At 43.0% G+C, this 9450-nt stretch overlaps 1 protein-coding gene across 5 annotated transcripts in view; it reads left to right on the forward strand.

Annotated features, from left to right (window-relative positions):
- Window positions 1–9450, forward strand: part of CYSTM1 (cysteine rich transmembrane module containing 1) — a 66015-nt gene that overhangs the window by 30089 nt on the left and 26476 nt on the right. The window contains exon 3 of one of the 5 annotated variants that reach the window (XM_017536756.2): window positions 9302–9371. The exons of the other annotated variants lie outside the window; for them this stretch is intronic. Within the exon in view, the coding sequence (XP_017392245.1) occupies window positions 9302–9345 (44 nt within the window). The 3' untranslated portion in view covers window positions 9346–9371. The remainder of the gene's footprint in view (window positions 1–9301; window positions 9372–9450) is intronic. 5 annotated transcript variants of the gene reach the window in all.

The raw sequence follows: 9450 nt of genomic DNA on the forward strand, positions 1-9450 counted from the left end.
CCAGATGTGGTGGTGCTTGCCTGTAGTTCTAGCTACTCAGGAGGCTGAGGCAGGAGGATCACCTGAGTCCAGGAGTTCGAGGCTACAGTGAGCTAGGATTGAGCCACTGCACTACAGCTTGGGCAACAGAGCAAGACCCTGTCTTTCAACAACAACAACAAAATGTCTCCTGATCCCAGGCTAAGTACATTATGCCTTGCTGCTGTGATCCAGCACAGATTCCACAGAAATTCTCAAACACCCACCAAAGGAAAATATTTTTAGCATTCTCCCTTCCATATTTGCACTCGCCACTCCCAAAACATACAAAAACAAAACAAAACAAAATACCTAAAAGTTATAGCAGAACAGCAGTTTCCTGGTAGACGAAAGTAAAGTGGAGTACAATAACGCTGGATTCAAATCTCATTAACACTAACCTGAGCAAATTATTTTACCTCCCAGCTCTTTGAGTGTGCCCTGCCTTCCGTTGTATGCTTCTCAAAAACAAGTTTTTTTCTTCTTTCACCTCTGCTTCCATTGCACCTTGAACAGTGCTGAGCATGTGTGTGTGTGTGTGTGTGCAGTAAATAAGAGTTAGATGAATGCAAATATTACCATTTCAAAGGGTGGCTGTGAGTTCATGTTCAGTGTCTGGTCCCCTTGTCACTTTCCCTTGGAGACCTTTCCCTTGCTATTTAACTCCTGTGAGTCCAGATATTGGAGTTTTATATATGTTCTTCTGGGGTAGGACTGTAATATCTGGCAACATACTGATTTAAAATGAAATAAGTTCTACTTCAGCACAGTCCTTTGGGATGCCCCCATGGAGCTCAAAAGCCTAATTGGCCTTTGAATCAGGTTTCTAAGCCCGTATGTAAGGAACTACCCAGTGACCCTGGTTCTTTGTGATTGGAAGAAATCAAAAGGGAGTACATCTTCAGGGGTACCTTTTGGGCCCATCGGGCCGTTGGCCAACCAGCAGAATGTTATGAGAGGCCTCTTATATTCCACCATCAGAGATTGTGGAGGAAGTGATAGAATGGCATTTTTCTCCTGCACACTCTTCTTGGTGCCTCATGCTTCTTTCATTAGTCAGAGGATAGAAGAAGAAGAAAATTTAACGGTCTGGCATCCCTGGCTAATTGGCTCTAAGTATGGAATTACTGCCTGGCTTGTTTGAGCCTTTTATACTTTCTTTCATCAGAAACTCCAATCAGGCATTTTTCATTGCCCTGGGAAGCCTTTCCAGCATAGACAATTCCAGTGCCTTCTTTCTTTGCCAGGTATCAGATGACAGAATGTTCCAACAAGGACACGGCTTAGTGCCACCAAAAGCCACCTTGGCTTAGGAATCTAGGTAGAATTTCTCCAGTTCCCTGAGCTTCTGCTTTCTTGTCTTTAGAGCTGAAATTATAGGATTGTGATAAAGAATAAATAAAGTAATGCACCTTTATAGTTTGTAGCACCTTGATGAGCAGCGAGGAAGTTAGTGCCCTTCCCCAGCCCACACAGATTTTCTGAATTTTTGCTTATGGACAGATAGGGGTAGAGAAGACAAAGCTCTCTGGAAAGCAGGGAAAGCCAGTTGCTGAGGGTCACTCCTGATCTGTCCCAACTGGTCTGAGGAAACTGGGACAGCTCCAAAGTCATCTCTCATCTGCAGTTATGGCCATAAAACTGGTCCTCTCCTCCTGGTCATGCCCTCCTGTTTCTTATTCTCAGACCCCCTAATAGCTTTCCATTTCACTGGAGTGAAAGTCAGAATCCTTGCAGGGACTAGCAAGTCCCTTTGTGAGCAGGCTGCTGCCACTTCTCTGACTCCTGCCACTTTGCCCCATGCCCTCTGCTCTGCCTTCCCTCCCTTCCTTACCAGGCACAATCCAACTCCAGGGCCTTTGCCCTTGCCATGCCCTTTGCCCTTGCCATGCCCTTCCCTCAGACATCCACAGCCTACAGTCTCACTTTCTTTTGAGTCTTGTTCAGCCGTCACCTAGTCAGAAGGGCTTTCCAGTCACCTCTTGCCTCCCCCACCCATGTAATATAGCACCCCCACTGGCACTCTCTGTCCCTGTTCTTCTACCTGTTTTCCCTGCCTAACACACTGTGTTTACTTATTCATTGGCTGCCTTTCTCTTCCCACTGGAGTATAAGCTCCTTGAAGGCAGGGATTTTTGAATGTTATATTCATTTCTAAATTTTAAATACTTCTTGAATGGTTGAATGTCCTTCTCTCCTCTCCCAATCTCCTTGAGCTGCACAGGGTATACTGTGAGATATTTCTCCTTCAGGCCTTATCTTGTGTTCCTTTTCCTCCTCATCTCATCTGTACAGAATCCTGGGAGTAGCCCTATTAGGCTGCTGCTTCCTGAGTTACTGTCATGTGTCAGGCCTGGTGCTGAGCCCCGGTTTTTTTTTTTGTTGTTTTTTTTTGAAACAGGATCTTGCCCTGTCACCCAGGCTGGAGTGTAGTGGTGTGAACAAGGCTCACTGCAGCCTTGACCTCCTGGGCTCAAGTGATTCTCCTACCTCAGCCTCCTGAGCAGCTGGGACCACAGACATGTGCCACTGTACCTGGCTAATTTTTTAGAAAATTTTTTGTAGAGACAGGAGTTTCACCAAACACAGCTGAGGTTGGTCTTGAGCTCCTGGACTCAAGCCATCTGCCCACCTTGGACTCCCAAAGTGCTGGGATTACAGGTGTGAGCCACCATGCCCAACTCAGTTTATCTTCTAAACTGAGGATAATTTATTTAACTTTCCCCCTTCCTTTCATATCTCTGAGCACATATCCTGGGACATTCATTTGAATCTTTAAATGCCCAAATGGTGTTTTCATGGAATCCCTTGGAAAAGTTTCACATAGGCAGGGCCAGCATCTTTTAAGACTTTAGCTGGGTCTGTCAAAGGCTTGAGAATCTTGTGGTTTCTGACCCAGCAAGGGGGTCTGGGCACATAAATACCTTTTGCTATGAGAAGTGAGAGACAGAGCTCTGGTGGCCACAGAACTGTCTTCTCTGGCCCCTCAACTAGAAGACAGGCTGCTTATGAGGTCCTGAAATTCCTGGCTGTTAAAAAAGGCTCAAACATCAGCCATTTCTTTCAGCTATCTCAAGCTATCTTTCCCCTACCCCAGAGAGGGTACTGGACTTACAATTTACTAGTCCTCAGTTTGGAGCGAAACTACCCTTCCTTACTTATTGCAGTGTTCTGTTGGCTACATTTGGCGTGGAGGATTTGCCAGTGTTCTAGGCTTTCCTCTGATAGGTCAAAGGTTTCAGATTACCTGAGGGTAAAGAGGTCCTGGTAGGAATAATTGCCTCATCTGACGTTGGAAGTGCCAAAGTAGGAACTTAATGTACAACTCAAGGATTTAAATATTTTTTCTTCCCCCTTAATGGTTTTCTGTTTTTCTTAAAGACCAGCATTCCAAAAAACTTAAGGGCCTTTCATAGTCTGGCCCTGCTCTCAGGTTCAGTTTCAGTTTCTCAGCCTCACCAGGCTCCGTCCTCCCACATGGCTTTTGCAAATGCCACTTCCTCAGTATGGCTGGGGGAATTCTTTGCTCCTCTCTTGGCTTAGGATAGGTAACCCCTATTAATCATTCACATCTGATTGGTACTCCTCACCTCCCAGTCTAGATCAGATTTCTGTCCTTCATGGTATTATCTTGATTTGTAATTTTATAAACTTGACTCTAGTTAAAGAATTAAGGTCTTCTCCAGGCAATAACAAATGCTGGAGAGAATGTGGAGAAAAGAGAACCCTTATACGCTGTTGGTGGGAATGTAAGTTAATAAAACCACTATAGGGAACAGTTTGGAGGTTCCTCAAAAAACTGCAAATAGAGTTACTTTATGATCCAGCAATACCACTGCTGGGTATGTATCCAAAAGGAAGGAAATCAGTATATTAAAGAGATATCTGCACTCCTATGTTTGTTGCAGTTCTGTTTATAATAGCTAAAATTTGGAAGCAACCTACATGCCCATCAGCAGATGACTGGATTTTTTAAAATGTGGTACATACTCTCAGTGGAGTGCTATTCAACAGCTCTTCAGGGTAGTGGTATCTCAGATTTTACAGCTATGGAACCGGGGTCTTAGAGAAGCTATAATAATGTCTTGTCTATGATCCCCTAGATCTCTGACCCAGAACCTGACATACTGACTGCCATGTATCATGTGGCCTCCCATGTATAAGTAAAAATTGTTTTATAACCTACTCTTCCTTTTTCCCTTGGAACCTCATTCAACAAATACCTGTTAAATCCCTTCAGTGGCCAGGTACAATGGCTAATGCCTATAATCCCAACACTTTGAGAGGACAAGGTGGGTAGATCACTTGAGGTCAGGAATTCAAGACCAGCCTGGCCAACATAATGAAACCCTGTCTCTACCAAAAATACAAGAATTAGCCAGGCATGGTGGTGCACACCTATAATCCCAGCTACACGGGAGGCTGAGGCAGGAGAATTGCTTGGACCTGGGAGGCGGAGGTTGCAGTGAGTCGAGATCGTGCCACTGCACTCCAGCCTGCGTGACAGAGTGACACACACACACACACACACACACACACCCCTTCAGTAATTTAGTGCCAGTCACTAAATATTACCATTTCTAATTAGATCTTATTCAGGTGCTTTGTATACACTATCATATTTAATCCATATAGCAGTCCTAATGGTATCCCATTTTAGAGATGAGGAGACTGAGATTCAGAGGGATGACATAACTAAGCTCTGTTTAAATAGTAACTAGCTGAGCTATGAATTGAACCCAGGTCTGTTTAGTTTCAAATTTGTATTCTTAACTACACTCATGTGCCCACCACATAAGGATGTCTTGGTTAACAACAGATCACATAAATGATGGTAGTCCCATAAGATTATAATGGAGCTGGAAAATTTCTATCCCTAGTGATGTCTTGGCCATCATGATATCATCATAAAGCAATGTGTTACTCACATGTTTGTGGTGATGCTGGTGTAAATGAACCTACTACGCTGCCAGCTATATAAAAGCACAGCACATACAATTATGTACAGTACATAATACTTGAGAATAAATGACTGTGTTACTGGCTTATGTGGTTTGGTGTGCAGTGGCGTGATTATGGCTGACTGCAGCCTTGATATCCCCAGTCTCAAGTGATCCCCCCACCTCAGCCTCCCAAGCAGCTAGGACTACAGGTGCATGCCACCACAACCAGCTAATTTTTGCATGAGCCACCCTGCCCAGTCAGGAGTACACTTTAACAATAAAAAGTATAGTAAATACATAAACTAAGGTCAGGCACAGTGGCTCACACCTGAGGTGGATTGCTTGAACCCAGGAGTTCGAGACTAGCCTGGGCAATATGGCAAAACTCCATCTCTACAGAAAAATAGAAAAACAGCCAGGCGTAATGGTACATGCCTGTAATCCCAGCTACTAGAGAGGCTGAGGTCAGAGGATCACTTGAGCCTAGGGAGGTCAAGGCTGTAGTGAGCCATGATTGTGCCATTGCACTCCAGCCTGGACAATAGAGTGATTTTGTCTCAAAAAACAAACAAACAAACAAAAAAACAAACCTATATATAAATATATAGAGAGAGAGAAAGAGAGAGATCTCCTACTTATTTTTTTTTTAAGTTAACTGTAAAACAGCCTCAGGCAGGTCCTTCAGGAGACATTTCAGAAGAAGTCATTGTTATCATAGAGATGAGAGTTCTATGTATGTTATTACCTCTGAAGACCTTCAGTGGCACAAGATGTAGAAGTGGAAGACAGTGATGTTAATGATCCTGACCTTGTGTAGACTTAGGCTAATGTGTGGGTTTGTGTTTTAGTTTTTAATTAAAAAGTTTAAAAATTAAAAATTAAAAATAGAAAAAGCTTATAGAATAAGGGTATAAAGAAAAAAGTAGTATAGCTGTATAATATCTTTATGTTTTAAGCAAAGTGTTGATAGAGTCAAAAAGTTAAAAAAAATTTTTCAAAGTTACAATAAGCTAAGGTTATTGAAGAAAGAAATTTGTTTTATAAATTTAGTATAGCCTAGGAAAACGGTATATAGTATAAGTGTTCAGTGTATATGAAGTCTGCATGAGGGTATAGTAATGTCCTAGGCTTTCACGTTTACTCATTGACTCACTTAGAGCAACTTCCAGTCCTGTAGGCTCCATTCATGGTAAGTGCTCTTTATATGTCTACCAGTTTTTATCTTTTATACCATATTTTTACTGTACTTTTTCTATGTTTAGATGCATAAACGCTTACCATTGTTTAAAATTGCCTACAGTATTCAATATAGTAACATGCTGTACACGTTTGTAGCCTAGAAGTAATAGGGATACTATATACCCTAGGTGTGCAGTAGGCTATACCACCTAGGTTTGTGTAAGTACACTATGATGTTCATATAATGACAAAATTGTCTAACAATGCGTTTCTCAGAACATATCTTCATCACTGAGAGGTGCATGACTATATTGTGCTGTTTTGTATTCTGCTAGAGAATATCCTTAAAATACTTCAAACTTAACTGTAGCACACATTGTTAGCAGTGGTAAAGGAGGAGGAGTCTGTGGGTAAGATAAGTTTTCTCTGGTGGTACTACTCAGTTGCAACTCTCTTCACAAAAGCAGATGAGAAAGATTTTAGTGAATGTATTTAGCACCATCTTAGGCTCTCATTCTTTCTGACATAGGGCCTTAACTTCACAGATCTGCTCAGTTAGGCCTAGCACTTCGATGATGGTCTCCCTATTGACTGCACCAGTGCTAGGTCTCGTGGATCTGTGTGTCATGTGATGACAGTGTGGTCATGACACTAGGGGACTATAGACTCCTAAAGATGTCCTTGGATTTTTCCATCTTCTCGGGGATAGAGATACAATCTGTTTTGGCTAAGTACTTTATGTAGAACGTTCTTTTTTGCCTTTTTAAAAGCCTTGGTTTGCCAGGCACTCAGAGGTAATGGAGTGTGGAAAGACAACTGCTCTTTGCAGTTCCAATTGACTCAACTGGCTTATGGGATGTTTCTCTGTGCTTGAGGGCCGAGAACAGGCTAGGTTGGCCAGACCTGGCTGGGCTGGGGAAACAAGGTATTTTGAAGTCTGCTGCTTCCAGACCAAATGGTCCTGCTTCATTGTTCTTAGCCCCTTTCCACCCATGTGCAGCCTGAGTTTTCTGCTCTGATACTACTTTTCCAGTCTTGAAAATATGACACACATATTCCCATTACCTCTTGCATAGCTTTCTTTAGTTAGGTTGTTATAAACAATGAGAACATTGGTTTGGTGGGCAAGGAAAAGAAGACTACTTTGGGTGAAACTCAGCTAAGGGAAATTGGAAGGTGCAGGCAGGATAGAGTAGGACAGTCTTAGAAGGACTGGTGCTAAACAGACATTGTCAGGACCTCCCTGTGTCAGCTGCAGTCTGCAGAGCAAGTCCAGTGCTGCAGGTCATTGGTGTAGGGAACATCCAGGGTGACAGGGATCTTCCCCTTGGATATATTCTTCCCAGTAGTCATGAGGCATTAGCTTAATGCTATACAGGAAGGGCCTAGGCTCCAGGGCCTGTGCATAGGGTGGTGTGTCTCTTACCACCCCAGCTGCCTGCATGGCACAGTGCCCATAGGCACCTAGTGCCATCTTCCCAGTGGTCAGTGTGGTTAGCCACAGGGGAAACTTGAGAAGGAACCTCTTGAAGACTGATAACTTTTCATTCTCTTAAGATTCCCATAGATTTTCATGGAAGTAACTCTCAGGAGAACTGTCTATACTAGTAGAATGTGGCATCTTTTAAAAAATCAATTATATTCTGCTTATATTGTGGCTCCTTGGAGCCACAGAGTTGAGATGCCCAAAAAATCAGGACATGACATAGAATAGATTGTAAGTAAAATGCTGAAAATGAAGATAGCAGGGATTTGTGTCTTTATCATTGGATGAGAACTTAGTCCAGCAGACAGTAACACAAGTGTGAGGGCCAAGTCTGGAGTGATCAGTAGTCCAGAAAACCTGGTTTCTTCCAAACCCCTACGTTGTTCAATGCTGATAATACGCCAAAGTTCCTGTTCTTGGGTTACACCCAGGCTCTCACACAGAGAAACCTGGCCACTCTTTAGAAAATAACTTTAAAATTACAGAAACATTTTTCCTTTGAGAAAGTAAATAATATGCATAATTTTGCTCCCCAGAGATAGCAGTTCACATTTTGGTATAAATGTTGTGATATAGCCCTTTTAAAATTCATCTAGTGCATTAGTCTCTGTCCCAAGGATGTATTTGCAGCTAATATAATGCTACATAAAAGTGTTGCTAGTATATTAGTGTAGGGTGGGAAATTAAAAAAAAAGTGTTGTTTAGTGTATTGTTTTGTGTGTATGTGTGTGTTTTTAACTTTAAAAAGTCTGTATATAAAAAAAAAAAGTCTGTATAGGTGAGGCTCGATGATTCATGCCTATAATCCCAGCACTTTCAGAGGCCAAGGTGGGTAGATCACTTGAGCCCATGAGTTTGAGACTAGCCTGGGCAACACAACAAAACCCTGTCTCTACACAAAATTAGGTGGGCATGGTGGCATGCACCTGTAGCTGCTTGGGAGGCTGAGGCCAGAGAATCACTTGAGCCCAGGAGGTTGAGGCGGCAGTGAGCTGAGATCACACCACTGCACTCCAGCTTGGGTGGCAAAATGAGACCCTGTCTCAAAAAAAAAAAAAAAGTTTGTATAACTTTATATAGTCTGTATATCCTTGGCTGTATCTCAGTCTCTTAGAATATGTAAGTCTTAAGGAGTGGTTATCTGATTTCACTGAGGTCTCCATTTCAGATGTTAGTATCACATGGTTGACAGCATGCTGGGTTTTTTGCCCATAGAGAGGTTAAGGGACTTACATATTACTAAACTGATTAACCCAGGTATGTTACTCATAATCTCTGAATCCAGTGATTAGCCCAGTGATAACACAAGTGTGAGGGCCAAGTCCAGAGCTGTAAGAGCTAGACCTCTGGGGATACAGAGCTGAAGAAGACCCAACTCCTGCCCTGTGAGCTGAACTGGCAGTCTGGCGGGGGATGGGGGTTCATGGAGACAGACCCAGTGAGCAGATCATCGCAGTGTTTGAGTAGCCTGCCCTGGTCTTCTGCTGTTCCAGGTTTACCCTGGCTCTCTGAGGGAGTGGGTTCCTTCTCCAGGAAATGCTTGCTTTCCTATCAACTCCTGTGGAAAATCTTATCAGCCTGTACCACGAAACTTGCTGCTTGTATGTTGTCAGGGCTGAAGTGCTTTTGGTCTCCAGAGACTAATAATGCTCCCCTCCTTTTCTCTCCCTGCTAGGCTCAGTGGCCTTTTCCTCATTTGATCAAGGGTACCTTGTGTAGCCAGGCTGGGATCCTGATTGGAAGAGGTAGCATACTCCTAAGGTTGCTCAGATCCATCCTCAGGCTTTTAGACTTAGAGGGCTTTATGAAGAGGGAGTAGAGCCC

Source organism: Cebus imitator, unplaced genomic scaffold, assembly GCF_001604975.1.
Source record: "Cebus imitator isolate Cc_AM_T3 unplaced genomic scaffold, Cebus_imitator-1.0 Scaffold101, whole genome shotgun sequence".
Taxonomy (NCBI): Eukaryota; Metazoa; Chordata; class Mammalia; order Primates; family Cebidae; genus Cebus; species Cebus imitator.